Source organism: Trametes versicolor, assembly GCF_000271585.1.
Source record: "Trametes versicolor FP-101664 SS1 unplaced genomic scaffold TRAVEscaffold_13, whole genome shotgun sequence".
NCBI lineage: Eukaryota > Fungi > Basidiomycota > Agaricomycetes > Polyporales > Polyporaceae > Trametes > Trametes versicolor.
This window is the reverse complement of record NW_007360333.1, coordinates 2,096,468-2,111,505: the sequence shown is the minus strand read 5'-3', so window position 1 is coordinate 2,111,505 and position 15,038 is coordinate 2,096,468. Positions and strand designations below refer to the sequence as shown.

Genomic DNA, 15,038 nt, shown 5'->3' with positions numbered 1-15,038 from the left:
GATGAGGATGACGCACTCGATGGGGATCTCGCAGAGGATGGCCTGGCCGATGGCTTCGCGGGGGACGAGTTCGACGGAGAAGGTTTCGCGCCGCTGTGATGTATGTACTACTAGCTTACTCAAGTCGATGCACGACATATGTATCCCGGACGTCCTCGCGCCCGCGCGAGGCCCTACCTTCTGCGCCTCGCGCTTCAGCGTACCCGCTCGCCATCGCATGCCGCCCATGCTCCGTGGGCGCGTTGTAGGCAGGAGGATAGTAGGTGTATTGAACGAGTCCCCCAGTGGTTATACACCCCCCTGCATACTAATACCTTCCATGGCGGGAGTCTACATACTCGGGAACCGTTGGCAAAGTGTGTATACTACAGGCGCGGGGGCCTCGGGGTCTACATACGTATGCAACCGCTTATCCTGGATGTAAGGGGATGCAGACCTGACCGGCGCTTGCAGACGTCTGTCACGCTGCGACATTTTTGCTGATGCCCTTCCATACCGTGGTCCACGCCATGCAGTTCTCCTACTCCCATTGAGTAGTTTCTTTCCTATCCATCGAGCGCAGATCAGATGGAAACTATTTTTACTTACTCGGGGCCCGCAACTGCGAACTATATATGAGACATAGTAGGCTGGGGCGAGTTTGCTAAAACCTCCTACCCGCTATCACTCGGCTGAAATGAGTTCTCTTCCGGATCCTGCTCCCGATGGTATGGCCCAGGACACATGGAATATCATACAAGTCGCGGTGATATATCAAGTGTACGTATCTCCCTCTGAGCTATGCAGCCGCAACGGTGACCCTTAGCCTGTTCCGTCTTTACAGCAAGACACAGTCGTATCTTCTAATGACCAGTACCGGTATACTCGCCTTATTAAATGGGCCTAATTTCGCATATTTTGCCGAGAAATGACATACATCATCATATAGTTCTTCTTATATGGCATTATCTCTTGACTTTCGACAAGGAAGTCGCTTTCTTTTGGAGACGAAAGTTCTCCGGCGCGAGCGCTCTATTTTTTGCCAATCGTTACCTCACCCTCTCCGCCGCTGTGTGCAATTACCTCGGGTTGATGTTATGGAGGTGGCTCGACGTAACCACAGTAAGCCCACCTGATTCTTCACATGTAAAGTTCGATCGACTTACGTGTTCACAGGAGCAGTGCGTGTCTTATTCTCCATGTGACAAGTGCGTGTCAGTGCCGCTAACTTTTCCGCAACCACCGGTGGGATGACAAGATCGACTGCAATATATATAACGAAGTTCTTTTTCACATACTCGCAGTACGTGGTCTGGGCAGGTGATTGTGTAAAATCCCAATTCACCCTGGCCACGATGCGCTGACATTTGGCGAACAGTGTTCTCCTCTCTCCGTGCGTATGCCCTACAAAGGCAGTGGATATGGGCAGTTGTTGTCCTCGTCCTCTCTCTTGTTCTAGTCGCGACTGAGGTGGTAAGCAGTTTCTGATTTATTGCTTGTCTGATATCCAACAATATGACGGTCTGCAGGCGACTACTATTGAATGGCCGGCGACTACCGGGGGCACCAGCCTTCTTCCGGAGTATTTGGAAACAGGTACTACATCGGCGAAGTTTTCTACAGGGTACGCGTTTCCGCCCCTTTTTTCCCCTCAGGAGTGAACTGACAGCTCCAAATGACATAGATGTAATTCACGCTCGATACTATCATACATTCAAGCTCTCTGACGACTCATGGCGATTGACATGCACTCCTAGTAAACATTGTCTCTCGCATATCCCCAATCATGGCGGAAACAATTGTTATGATTATCACGTGGATGAAGATGAGCCACTATCGACACAACAAGCGTGGAAGAGCCCAATCGGGGTCCAAAACGCAGCTGACACTATCAAGCATCTTTTACGAAAATGGTGAGTATACACGAAATCATTGGGTAGAAGGATCACATTTAGGCTGACATCAACGACAACTACGTGTTCTCGGACAGGCAGAGTGTACCTTCTGTGCTACCCGGTATTCATACAGCTATGGCGTCTTCACTAATAGTCGCACCTCCAGTTTAACGGCTCTCGTGCACTCACTATATCTTGTGGTTTTCCTGCTTCAAATTTGGGTGCGTGTGCACATACATCCCTCTGTTATCATCCGCCAAGCTAAACTAAAGATGGACACCATAGTTTCAAGCCGACTCGCAGGCGGGCGAAACTTTAATGATTTGTATGTCATACAGCGTCTGGTTTGCGGAGCCGTAAGCACTGCCTTCCTCGTCCTCCCCTCTGAGCCATCTTAACGATCCTACTCAACCGTGCTTATGCCTACCTCTAGCATCATTGCGATTAGTGTGAACCATTTCCTAATCTCACTCCAAGAAGCCGCATCCGCGAATGTACCACTTTCCGGAGACACGCCCTCGCGCTCCTGGTCCGAGTTCCCCAACATTCAAAACTCTACCGGGTCCGGCTCCATCAGTTTGTTGCAATTTGCCCGTGCAGACATCGACGAGTGGATTCATGCAGATTCCGCTCATCCTGATATCTCTGATGACATGGAGTCGCACAACGTAAGCTCCGACTCGTACGGGGGGCAATGGGGCAACGAGTGTTCGGTGCTACCAAGGGCCCGACAGCAAGCCAGCATCCCAGACGGCGACGACGCGGCTTAGAAGACGGGGACGGAAGGAGAGCAGGGACGGAGCGGGGCGTGGGGTGGGCCCAACGGGCGATAGCAGTCTGATATTGATTCCAGTTCGTGTCGCGCATTTTCTTGTATCGGTGCTCCTCTTTATAGGAAGCTCGCCCACACATTCTTGATCCTCGAACCAACTTGGCCTACACCGCGCACTCTCTACAGCCTCTATGTGCGCCACCCCTGACCGCCAGGATAGAAATGGGAGCATGTTCGCACATTCGCCGCACGCTAAGTAAATATCTACGTCAGGGCAGTCGAAGCACAGGTCGACCCGCGACGACGCGTCCGCCTCGGTGTGACGCGCGAGCATGGCAGCAGGTGTTGCAGGCGGAAAAAAGGACACCACACTCGAGCACAGCATGATGGCGGCAGTGCCCTCAGGCGGGTCGCGTTGGCTACTCAAACACTCTCCTAGTTTCATAATCATCGCACCGACAAATGGGCGGGCCGGTCTCGCAAACCATAGTACTGCGCTCAAGAAACCTGCAGCAGAGCGGGCGAGCGACGCGGACCGTCTCCTCTACTTTCCAGATTGCTGCAGCCTCAGGCATGCTCCGACATAGCCCAGTTATTGCCGTCCGCGCGGACGAGGTCGTGCGTCCCTGGGGACGACACCGCCGACACCCCGGACATCGTGTTCCGAGCACGGTCCTCATTGATGCTATCGTTCTCGACGGAAACCGCAAACTCGACCATCGAGAGCTCCATCACAGTCTCGCCGCGCGCGGCCTCCTGAAGGTTGATCAGGAAGTGCGTAAACGTGAGCGCGGTGAGCCTGTGTCGCGTATTCCCGTCGAAGAGCGATGATCAGCGGAAGTGGACTCGAGGCGGCGCCGGAGGTACGTACGGCTCCATGAAGACGTCAAACGCGGGTGTTGCGCGCGCGACTGCGCAGTCTTCACATGTCATCTGTCAGACGTGTTCGGACGGTCAGAAGTCTGTCGTCCTGCGAATCGGAGAAGGGCAGATGCGCACCGAGAGTAGAAGGAGAGCGGCGTAGATTGCATTCAGAAGAGTCAAGAATCTACGACATGGCGATGAGCGGCCCCCGGAAGACAGATGTGATATATGCGCACACGTACGCGAAGTAGATCCCGCCTGAGAGAGGTACCGGAACGCATGTTAGTCAAACACAATGAGGATGTGACGATCATGCGCGCAGACTCACTGTTTTCGTAGAAGACGCTCGACAGCGTCCGCCCGCGCGGCGCGTGGACTCGGAGGACATCTAGTTCGTGGACACAATCTCGCGTCTCCCTCCAGGTTACGACGAATACGATACCCTCGGCTGCGACAAGTGACACGCGCGATGCGAGGTCCACTACCAAGGCGCGAGGACAAGAGACCATTAGCAAGCCGACCAATAGGTGACGGACATGCATGTCTCACAGCTGATAGAAACGAGTAAGCTATAGCGTGCGTAGGAATGAGAAAGAGTGGAGATTTAGAGACGCACATTTTAAACAGTTTATAGGCTATGCGATCCTCGACGTCGCATCCGACAGCCGGGTCAATATAAACGCGCGAAAATCCTTCTCGAGTCTGTAGTCACTGTGTGTAAGTGCCATGCTCCGCCCACCCGACAGCGCGCCGGCGAGATACTCACAGAATAAACTGCGACCGGAACCAGTGAGAGCAAGAGGACGAACGCTGCAACTTTCCATCGCCCACTCTGTAGCGCATAGACACGCAGGCACGAGAAGGCTGTAACGTAGCTCAGCAACATGCGGCGCCCGCGATATGCTATAACAGCAGTCGAGCGCTTACCGGCCCAGATGACGTACTGCAGAATCTCGAGCACATAGAGCAGGCGAATGGCCGCTGCGCATCTGCTCGTACACGGAGCTGCGTGGGACGATGGTGTCGGGGCACGGCGTGTGTTTACTCACCTCTGTACATGAACGTTGGGTTAAGCTCATCAGATTGCTCGATGATTTGGCGGAACTCACCGCGTAAACAGTGCTGTAGGACCACAGAGGGGCGTCGTATAGGGCTACCGCTAGCGTCAGGTAGCGATTCGCAAAGAAGAGAGCAGATGGCCCCGAGAAAACGCGTCCCCAAAAGAACGTGACTTCCTTGTCGAAAGTGAGAACGTAGTGCCAAAGAAGTAGGACTGTCATGAGTTAGTCAGCGAAGCGGCGGAGACGTACTATCAGTGAGTAGGAGCGGCATCTATTACGCACCGGCTGCCGAGACAGCGCCATAATCCTGTATAAGACTGAGATCATTTGTCAGGAGCGGTCTGGTGACCGAGAAGGCGGATGAGGGACATACAACTCCTGGACCGAAGCGATGATTGCGTCGGGGGTAAGAGTCGAGTTCATGGGCCAAGTGATTGAGTCGCTGGACTATTGGTGCAAGACGCATGCGTAGTAATAAGCGGCGCACTGGGGGAGCAGGGTCGCGAAAGCCCCGGTAATCGACACTGTTCGCAGTAGCGAACTTTCCTCAAACCGACGACACTCCTGCGCTACTCCTGCGCGTGGTACTCACAATGACAGATAGGCGACCAACCGCAGCCGATCGAAGCTTGGTGGTGGCGAAGGGAGGAGAGCATTCAGCACTAATCAAACGGATGACGACGTACAGTGCACGGCCCTTCGAGTGCATTTCTCTGCGCTGCGTGGACTCGGATCTCCTGTCATGGGGCACATACTACTTGGCTGAGTAGTCGTAGCAGCTGCCACTGGTAGTGAAGCGTAAGTGCCTCTGTGAATGCTCGGAACCGAGTCGGCGGCGTGCGGCGTACCTCGTCATGTCTGGCTCCAATATTAATTGGCGTCTCGTGCTGAAGATGGGTTGCAGATACTGATAGCATAGGAAACCTGATGGTCGCTGGCAACTCACAACCGCGACCGGGCTGGCTGGTGGCAAGACAAGAGACTTGCAGCTGAAAAGCTGGGCGCAGGCGACATCTCCGGCCGCGCCGAGGCCGGCGGTGCGGCCCGGGGTCACCGGTTATAGATAAACGCCGAATTCTGCCGGTGCTCCTACCAGTACGAGTCCGCTCGTTCTCTCTTTCCTCCTCCTCCTTCCGCCGCATCCTGGCCCATGGCACTCTGAGCTCGATTCCTCTGGCTACTGGTTGCAAGTTGTACTCAAATCAATATCAGCTGCGGACCCGTTCCCAAACTACACCGTGCTTCCCCCAGGTTCCCACCATATCCTGGTTATCATTTTCTTCTGGTGCGACTCATGCGGCTTCCCTCTGCGCACTAGAGTACGCTGTCCGGATCTTGGTGGACGTGTGGCGTTCTCCCTCGGCCGCAACACAACGCCTGATTCTGTAGCCGGTCACCCTCTGAGATATCCATGCACCTCTGCTCACTCGACGCTCATTCTTGGACGCTTCACAAGAGCGCTTCGTCCCGCACGAGCTACGCGCTGCACAATGCAACAATCGACTCGATGACCACTGGCCAGTGTCGTGTCTTGGGCCGCCAACATGAATGTCACCACCTCCGCTAAAAGTACCGTAGTTGTTGAGACGGAGGGCGTCCTGTGCGTACCTCTTTCCTCAACCGTTTGAACCTGCACGAGCTATATTCCCGGCTTCCTTGTCCCTTAGCAAGGCATAGTACTACTGCGCTACTGCAGCATCGCGTAAGTACCACACCGTTTCTCGCCTACGACCTCTGATTTGAGCCGTACACGCCCCGCTGCCCCCGTCGACTACGCAGCCGCTATCATATGGCGCTATCTCCTCACATTCGACGAGGAGCTTGTTTACATCTGGGGACGCGGGTCTTCCGCCGCTCGCGCCCTTTTCCTTGCCATCCGGTACGGCGCGCTCGGTGCTGCCATATACAACACGTTATATTCGGTTCCGCCATGCAACGTCACATACACTGTGAGTACGGTCATGTATCTCCTGTGGTTCTATCTCGCGTTGTGCTCAATCTGCATGTGCGTTTGAAGGAGTGAGTCTTTCAATTTAAACAATGTCTACGCTTGCCTCACCATCATGACGCCGGTGCGGACGGAACGGGAAGATGTGCTGCGATACTGTGCATCACGTATATCTTCCACGCAGTATGTCGTCTCGGTAGGTGCGCACTGTTCATACTCTACGATTGCGTGTCGCCTTAAGCCATTGACGGCCTTGGTATAGCGTTTTCCTGTCTCCGCCTGTACGCGCTACAGATGCGATTGCCCTTGCTCTGTCACTTACTACAACCGTCGTTGATGCGGTAGGCATGCTTCGTCCATCCGTGTTTCGTTTAGTGCCGCTCATGTGACGATGGTACAGTCGCGTTTAGGACAGTTCACCCAAATTACGGTTGATCCGGAGAATGGCTGCGGGGTATTGGTCATCCCGCGCAGCTGCTGTCTCAGAGGTAAGTGCCGACACTTTGTTCAGTGCTGTTCGTTCATTCAAGTACGAGCTGCCGTCAGTGCTTCCGCATTTGCCTAAGCAAGACCCGCGTGTCCGCCGCTAACTTCGTGGACGTTGCTTCGTGCGTGTCCCTCGTTACCGCGGAGGTAATCGTCATGTTCATCACCTGGGTGATGACGTACCAAAACCATCGCCGCCGGGGTGTTGTCCAGGCCTTCGGGAGGCCGGTGTCACTGGCAAATGTCCTCTACAACGACGGTAAGCCCGTATACGCCATTTGCGCAACGAATCCCACTCTAATGTGGACGGCTACACGTGTGGCGACAGGCAGAGTGTATTTTGTGACGCTCTAGTCCATACGTGCAACGGTCCATCGCTGACGACACGCGCAACTGCGGATTGAAAGCTCTTTCGAGTACGTTCAAACTTGCGTGCCTAATACTTCTGTTGAAGGTATGTACCTCACGCTCTCCGCCGCTGAACAGACACTTAAACCCGCCAACAGGAGCGCGCGATTGTCATCGCCACCGACTACACCTATATGGTCGTCTCCAGCACCGCGCCGTAAACCCTATCCCCGCTCCCCTCCCAGAGCCCAGGCTCTCACCGACATTCCTCTCCTCATCCCTTCCTCTCCTCATCGCGTTGCTCGTCGACCGCTGCCTCCCCGAGCTCCAGGCCGCCGCGGCCGCGCACGTCCACCTTTCCGGAGACGGCACGGCGTCACCTGGGTTTGACGCTTCCTCCGGGTCGCCGAGTCTGCTCGAGTTCGTCCGCGCGGACGTCGACAGCTGGATCTAGTCCGATTCTGTATCTCGCGCGCTCACTGAGGGAACCGCCGGGGGCGCGGTGGGACGAGGCGCACATTGCGGTGTTGCAAACAGGCCACCACGTCGACGTCTCGGGCAGCGGCGGTACGGCGTGGGGCGCAGACACGTCAGATGGGGCATCAGGGATGAGGCTATGTCCCCTTCAGTGACAGTTGCTTGCCAGGTACGTACATGCACCACTTATGCAAGAGCGGTGGTAATTACGGCAGGAGGAAGGGAGGACAGCGGATTCGACACGCATGGGCGTGGCTCCTCCGTACCTCTCGGGACCCTGCGACGTATCTCGTTTGCGCTCCTAAACGTCGATCACTACGTCTTTCAGCGATAGATGTGTGTCTTATAACACTGGACCCGCATATTTGCAGATACGTGAGGAGTCATGGAGAGCACACGCTACATCCCTTCGGCTGATGCGCTATCTTACCGTACCAAAGTCTATCAGTAGAAGCGCGAACATGTACCTCCGACTCCACACCGGACCATCTTACATCTGTCATGCCACACTTCAACGCTGAACTTAAATGGGTAGAACGCTCTCCCAATTCACCTCATCTTGCTCATCGCGTCTCCCAACTCTTATCAAGAAACCGGTGTATCCCAAGGCGTCTCGCGCATCGAAAGCTATATAAGACCTTTTCTTGTAGTAGCACGGGCATACCACCATCATTCCCAGATAGCAGCGTGACCAGCAGTCCTGCCGATAAACGCTACCGAAATGGCAAGTTTGGTATGGGCCACTCAAGATTACCTGTGCGTATCTTCCTTTGAATATCGACGCAAATATAACCAACAGCTTGTTCCATTTTCTCAGCATAGTACAGCGATACCTCTGCTGTGCCACCCTCGGTAAGCCCGCAGCCTGCCAATAGGTTCTGCGCCGGCGCAGCCGTCTGATTGAGCCTGACGATACAGCTCTGCTCGTATGGCACTATCTTCTGACCTTTGAAAAGGAGATCACTTTCTTTTGGAGACGGAAGTTCTCCGGCGCAAGTGCTCTTTTCCTCACGAATCGCTACCTCAGTCTCGCGGTCGTGATATACAATCTTCTATCCAGAGAGTTGTACACTCCAAGCGAATCGGTGGGTTAATCACCATTCATGGTCCGTAGCAGTACTAAATCAACTACAATGTATACAGGGAATGTGAGTGACCTGGTTTTGCAAGGCACGTATAAGCACACTGCTGACAGGCCTACCGTGATTTTCCTAGAGAAGCGCAATGCCCTATGGTAGTCGTCACACAGTACGCTCTTCAGTACTCGCAGTACATCGTCTGGGCAGGTGCACATTTACATCAAAATATCTTTCCACGCACACCTCAAAGCACTGACTGCCGGGGCGTAGTGTTCTCCGCTCTCCGTATCTATGCACTTCAAGGGCAATGGAGATGGGCGGCGGCCGTCCTCGCCCTCTCGCTCGTCGTGGTCGCGAGTGGCATGGTGAATACAACTTGTCGTGTGTGTTTTACTCCAGTTGCGGTGCTGATTAACATGACAATCTGCAGTTCAATATATCGTTGATCTTTGCACCATACAGCACCGCCAACGTAGGGTTTGGCTGTGAAGCAGTTCTTCCAATGACGTTGGATCAGAAGTACGCACTACGGCTCCGCTCCCACTTACGTTCACAACTTCTGACCTATCTATCCCAGCTGTGAGTGTCGCCACAAATTTACTACATCACCGGACCCATTGACTCAGTCGCCACGTCAGTGCAAATTGCCTCTCGTGTGTCTATCATCACAGCAGAGACCATCATCATGGCAGTGACCTGGATGAAGATGAGCTACTACCGTCACAGTAGGCACATGAGCTCGGGATTTCGGAGGCAATTGACCTTGTCGTCCGTGTTCTACGAAAACGGTGAGCCTGTACGCTTTCCAGAATAAATGTGAAGCTGATATCGGCAATGGCAACGCGGCGTGCGATAGGCCGGGTCTTCTTCTTGTACTGCAACCCCGTAATGCCTACGCCCATCCGTGATCGTTACTGACGGCAATCCAGATTGACGACACTGATGCATACATGCTATCTTGTGATCTCGTTGGTCGTGGTGCGTGTGTGATAGTGACCGCTGTTTCTATTTGACGGACGATGAAGTCTAAATATGTTTCTCCCAGGCATCCCATGCTTCGGACGACTCAAATAATTCGACACTAATTCTCATGTTCTGGATGGATGAAACAATGTTCTCTTTTGTCGGGACAGGGGCCTTATTCCTTGAACCGTAAGTCTACAGCCTATCTTTACGCGAGCTCTTACCGACTCCCCATTGGACACCGAAACCGCTGCTAGCTTCCTCGCGATCCTCATGAGCTATTGCCTCATCTCACTCCGGGAAGCTGCTGCTGCGCGCCCCGTAGACACCCTCTCGCTCTCCTGGCAGGCACCCTCTCCCACAAAGGACGCGTCCGAATCGGGCTCGGTCAGCCTGCTACAATTCATGCGCGCGGACGTCAACGAGTGGATGCAGGCCGAGTCCGTGCCATCCTCCCTCTCTGACAGATTGCCGTCGCAGGGCGACAGCTGCGTGGTGTCACGATGGGACGAGGAGTGCATTGTGGCTCTGCAGACTGTCCAAGAGCGCATCAAAAGCTCGAACTATCAGTGCGACGTCACGATGTAGGGCGCGGAGACGTAGATAAGACGTGGAGGCGAGTCCTCGAGAGTAGACACAAGATATTCGATCGGATTCACGTCGCGCAGGTTCTCGCATTGCTCGATCCATCCGGCGGAGAGCCCCGCATTTGATTCATCTGAGATTCACATCGACGCATGGCGCAGATACAGATAAAGCTATGTATGCACACTACTCCAACATCCTTGTGCGAGTGCACATCGATGTGCCAAAAACCAAGCCCCCCCGCCCTGCATACGCGCACCCCCGTACTATTCTGACGCCCTCACTCGCCTCGCGCCCTCGCTCTCCCATTCCCCTTCGTTGCTGCAGCCTTGGGTTGAACATAGGTTCGAACGTACGCCCTTCAACGCGGCTGCGCATAGGTACCCTCTGCGCCTCCGAGTCATCGCACTTCCTCCTGACATGCGTTCTCACTGACAACTTCGTGGTATTACCAAAGCCTGTTGACCTCATCACCGTGTGCACCCGGGAACCATGTCAGCCTCAGTAACTCGTTCTGGTGATGTATTCCAATCCAGTCTCTGCACGTGCCGGAAACTGATTCGGGTAGAGGTAATCCATATATGAGCTCGTCAACATGGAAGCTAAAGTCGGAGAATATACCACTGTTCCGGGCTGCGTGACGATCAGATGCTTGCCTAAGAATTTGAAGAAACAGCGCAGGAAATCTATTGATATCTATCAGGTTCATTTATTCAAGTGCTCATGCAATATGTTGTTGTGCATACCACGTCATGAATCCTCTTTCCATCGACTCTTCACCACTTCTCGTGAGCCGGACGGACTACGGGGCGAGGTCAGTGACGGACGGAAGGAATGCGCAGACAGTCACTACTCACGATCGAGCTCCCACGTCCACGCGGATTTGTCCTGGCTCGCCAGATAGAGGTAGCTCTGCAGCGACGTCCCCGCAGTCAGTGCATGCCTCGGTCTCGTTCAATAGAGGAAATCTGACGCTTACCTTTGCGATGCTCTCGGGGTCGAGGCGAGTGTTCGCGTCCTCTTGGTAAGCCTTCCTGGAAGCCTCGTCGGTTTGGCGCGAAAGCGACAGATCGGTCAGGATTCCTGCATATGACAAATGGTGAGCACCGCCATTTCTATCGTGCGACGTAGAAGATCTAACTCGCCTCCGTCGATGATAGCCTGGCAGGCGAAAATGAGGGCCCGGGTCAATCAGCATTTTTGCCCAGAAGCCTCGCACTCTGTAGCACGTACGTGAGCGACCTACGGAATCGTCAGTGTCAACTACAAGAACAAAACGTGAAAGCATAGCAGAAACGCACATGGATGTTCTGCGGCCCAAACTCCTTGTTCAGGCTCTGGCTGAGAGCACGCTGCGCGAACTTGCCCGCCGCAAACGCGCTCGTCGTCACGTTCCCGCGGAGACTTCCCGTCGCGCCAGTGAATATGAGCGTGCCACGCTTCCCCTGCGCGTCGAGCGCGTTCTTCTGAAACGCAGTTATAACCTGGTGCGCAAACGCGAATGCGCCATGCACGTTCGTGTCCGTGACCTGCGTGAGGTCCGCCTCGGTGATGTCGAGGAAGCGCTTGCGCACTCCGACGCCTGCGTTCCAGAGCGCCGCGCGGATCTCGGGCGCGGGGCCGTCTGCGGTCCACGCATGCGCGCGGATGGCACCGAAAACGTCGGTGAGCGACTGGTAGCTATACGACTCGATGGGGAATGCAACAGCCTACGAGAGCGCTGGATGTCAGCGAGCAGTACGGAGAAAAAGTAACGGGAGACCAATTTGGGGAGATGATCGAATCTGACCTCGCTGCCGGCCTGGATGAGCTCATCTGTGGCCTTCTGAAGCTTGTCTCCGCCCCGAGCAATCAGTGCGACGCGGTATCCGGCCTGGGCAAACACACGGCTAAGACATAGTAGGCAGCGCAGTCAGATACAAGTCTGACAGAAGAAGACGGACAGCGGAGTAACGCACGCAGTCGCACCACCTGTACCTGCCAGACACGAGGTTGATGAATTAGTGGTGTTCAAGCTCAACAAAAGCTACTCCTCAGTCGGAATATAGCCATCGTCTATTGCGTACCTGAGCCGTTCCCAACGCCGGCGATAACTATGATAGGACGAGTAGACATGTTTGGCGGCTGACGAGGGTCTTTTCGCTACAATGAGAAGTCAGCGAAGCGATAGGCTCAAAGACCATTACTCACAGTTTAAGAGAGGGATTCTGAAGTGCGTTGTCGGTTCGACCAGCATAGGGACATTATATAGACCGTTGCACTGAGCACGCGAGGACGCAAGCCCGCCTGACGCCGAGATGCGTAATGCGGGACTCGGGCTGTCGTGATAGAGGAGTTCGTCATCTGGACCGAGTGGCCGAGCTTCGTAAGCACGGGATAGAAGCACTGGGACACGGCAGCAGTAGGGTGCTGAGAGATGGCGTGCTGTTGAGCTCATAGCCTCGTAGACGTCTGGCAGAATCAAGACCAACGTCCAGCGAACGGGAGAACAAGAGCAGTTACAAATTATCGGAGTTATGCATAGAATTGCGAAAGTGCCGCATTCGTGGGCTTCGAGTGTAATGCTGTGAAATGCGAAGATTGAGTACGGGTGCAACGCGCGTTCGAGGATACGTACTAGTGCGGATCGAGACATGATACACCTCCGTGTCGTCTCCTAAACGTGCATATCATTGTGTAGTGCTTCCTCATCCTCGCCGGCATCGCTAACTTGGGCAAATTGTATGTCTAGGTCGGCCGGTCTGGAGGCGCGCTCCATGCCTATCGAATTGTTGGTGTTGATGTCCATGGACGTGACAACGGCGGTCTGTTGTAGGTCGAAATAGAGACACGTGAATAGGATCGAAGTTAGGCTGTAGTTCGAGGGATTTTAGAGCACAGGAAGGGTTGCGCAGGAGAGGAATATAGAATAAGCGGGACGTACGGCGCCACGAGAGTGAGTACGGCCGTGCCCCGTTGTGCCTGCCAGCGCCGTGTAATGGTAGGTTGCGGAGAGTGTGACACCCACTACGAGCACCTCGGAGAGAAACCAACTGGAGTACCCAAATACGCTCGCTGCTCGCCAAGAGGTATTTAGAACAGCTTGAATGCGCAATCGTCTGAGAGCACTTACAACTAAGGTATGTCAGGGAGAAGGCGAGACGATAGAGCGAGTTTGAGAGAGGGAGGAACTTGAAAGATGGGGCAAACGAACATCTCGTACACCTCAAATGGGAGGCGGCTCGTATCCGGCGTACAGCCATTAACAGGGCCGATCTTTGGTGTAACGTATTTGGCGAAGACCTGTATGTGCACCCGGTATCTCAGCATTCGCCCTCGATCTTGTATGTTGGAGGGATGGGATAGAAATGAGAAAACACTCACATCAATGCTACAGAAGATCGGGATGAGCCCAAGAAGAAAGACGAGCACCGCGAGCAGTTTTCTCCGGCTGACGGCATATGCTCGGAGGGAGGCTATAGCTGCCATTGACGCCGTTTGCGAATCAGAAACGATGCCATCGAAGCAAGAACCCCACGATGAACTATCACGTACCTGCCCAGAGACCGTACTGCAAGTACTCGGGAATGTACTGGGATATTATTGTCGCTGCGCAGCTAGGCGATGTTCTTGTACATCAAATTGTGGCATTCGGAGCGTCGAGAAAACGGAAATGATCGCGACGTACCCCTATATGCAGAGATTCGAATGTCGGAATCATATGATGGAGAGAGCACGTTGAACACACCGTTATATCGGTGCTCGGGCCACCATGGCGCCTGATATGCGTAGACGACAAGCGGCAGGTAGCGGTTCCCGAAGAAGAGTATCCACGCGAGCGTGATTCTCCCCTTCTGCGCGACAGCCTTGCCCCAAAGGTGCGTGACCTCATCGTCGAGTGTTGTGATGTAGTGGTTAGCAAGAAGGGCTGAAAGAAGTGTAGAGACAATCAGCGACGTCTGTGTAAGTAGAGCGACTAGCGGACGAACCGATGGCGCTGGTCGTGCAATAGCCTTGCATAACACTGTAAACAAGATGAGAAGATTCCGACGAGGAGTAAAACGTGGACGTACTTGAAGTCTAGCTCAGAGATATATGCGGCGATCTCTACGGCAGCGGCGGCTTGATCAGATGCGGTGGTAGAGTTCATGTCAGCGACGGAGAAGGGAGCAGTCGCAGGGCCGAAAATCAGGGGTGGTGCACTGAGCATATAGATTCCTTTGAATGCGGAAAGCCGGGAAGTGAGATGAGGGTCACCTGGACCTCACACAAAGGCAAGCTAGTTAGCCTGCCGTACCTACCCCCCTTTGCCAGGCTAATTAGCCTCGGCGCCCCCTTTACCTGCAGGGGCCAATAAAGGCTCGATAAAGAGCTATTAGCTAAGCCCAGGGGGCGCCCGCAAGGCCAGCCACACGCTCTAGGAGCCGCCGGCGCCTGCTGAGGCGGGCGCGTGCCTCCCGCCCGGCGCCAAAGCCCCGGCGGGACCGTGCTCGCTGTCCGCGACAGCGAGCTCGCTATCTCCCCCGGTTCTGGGCCGTTTCGCTCCGTTTCTTTTGTAGTACCACTTTATATAGGTTTATAATGCGCATCGCGACGTTTATA

At 54.4% G+C, this 15,038-nt stretch overlaps 6 protein-coding genes across 6 annotated transcripts; 3 read left to right on the top strand and 3 right to left on the bottom strand.

Annotated features, from left to right (window-relative positions):
• Nucleotides 1-3,086: 3,086 nt before the first annotated feature.
• Nucleotides 3,087-5,156, bottom strand: TRAVEDRAFT_61247 (uncharacterized protein). The gene is made up of 11 exons (XM_008046425.1): nt 4,945-5,156; nt 4,854-4,888; nt 4,620-4,783; nt 4,438-4,501; nt 4,277-4,374; nt 4,125-4,212; nt 3,839-3,991; nt 3,753-3,768; nt 3,646-3,694; nt 3,518-3,579; nt 3,087-3,445 (listed from the first exon to the last, which is right to left on the bottom strand). The coding sequence occupies exons 1-11, from the start codon at nt 4,992-4,994 to the stop codon at nt 3,214-3,216; spliced, it is 1,011 nt and encodes a 336-aa protein (XP_008044616.1). The 5' UTR covers nt 4,995-5,156; the 3' UTR covers nt 3,087-3,213.
• A 2,355-nt stretch (nt 5,157-7,511) lies between these two features.
• Nucleotides 7,512-8,337, top strand: TRAVEDRAFT_75248 (uncharacterized protein; the record flags this gene model as incomplete). The annotated part of the gene is made up of 2 exons (XM_008046424.1): nt 7,512-7,999; nt 8,053-8,337. A coding segment is annotated over one exon (296 nt), but the record flags the coding sequence as incomplete, so codon positions are not given.
• Nucleotides 8,338-8,717: 380 nt separating this feature from the next.
• On the top strand, nt 8,718-8,924 carry TRAVEDRAFT_134433 (uncharacterized protein; the record flags this gene model as incomplete). Its single annotated transcript, XM_008046423.1, has 1 exon — nt 8,718-8,924. A coding segment is annotated over one exon (207 nt), but the record flags the coding sequence as incomplete, so codon positions are not given.
• Nucleotides 8,925-10,020: 1,096 nt separating this feature from the next.
• Nucleotides 10,021-10,460, top strand: TRAVEDRAFT_53542 (uncharacterized protein; the record flags this gene model as incomplete). Its single annotated transcript, XM_008046422.1, has 2 exons — nt 10,021-10,061; nt 10,130-10,460. The coding sequence occupies 2 exons, from the start codon at nt 10,021-10,023 to the stop codon at nt 10,458-10,460; spliced, it is 372 nt and encodes a 123-aa protein (XP_008044613.1).
• Nucleotides 10,461-11,233: 773 nt separating this feature from the next.
• TRAVEDRAFT_135331 (short-chain dehydrogenase/reductase SDR) lies at nt 11,234-12,572 on the bottom strand (the record flags this gene model as incomplete). The annotated part of the gene is made up of 7 exons (XM_008046421.1): nt 11,234-11,259; nt 11,315-11,369; nt 11,437-11,540; nt 11,755-12,166; nt 12,247-12,346; nt 12,416-12,434; nt 12,524-12,572. The coding sequence occupies 7 exons, from the start codon at nt 12,570-12,572 to the stop codon at nt 11,234-11,236; spliced, it is 765 nt and encodes a 254-aa protein (XP_008044612.1).
• Nucleotides 12,573-13,113: 541 nt separating this feature from the next.
• TRAVEDRAFT_24436 (uncharacterized protein) lies at nt 13,114-14,646 on the bottom strand (the record flags this gene model as incomplete). The annotated part of the gene is made up of 10 exons (XM_008045826.1): nt 13,114-13,263; nt 13,381-13,511; nt 13,570-13,571; nt 13,651-13,739; nt 13,821-13,918; nt 13,992-14,028; nt 14,125-14,126; nt 14,185-14,364; nt 14,426-14,460; nt 14,510-14,646. The coding sequence occupies 10 exons, from the start codon at nt 14,644-14,646 to the stop codon at nt 13,114-13,116; spliced, it is 861 nt and encodes a 286-aa protein (XP_008044017.1).
• Nucleotides 14,647-15,038: the final 392 nt, after the last annotated feature.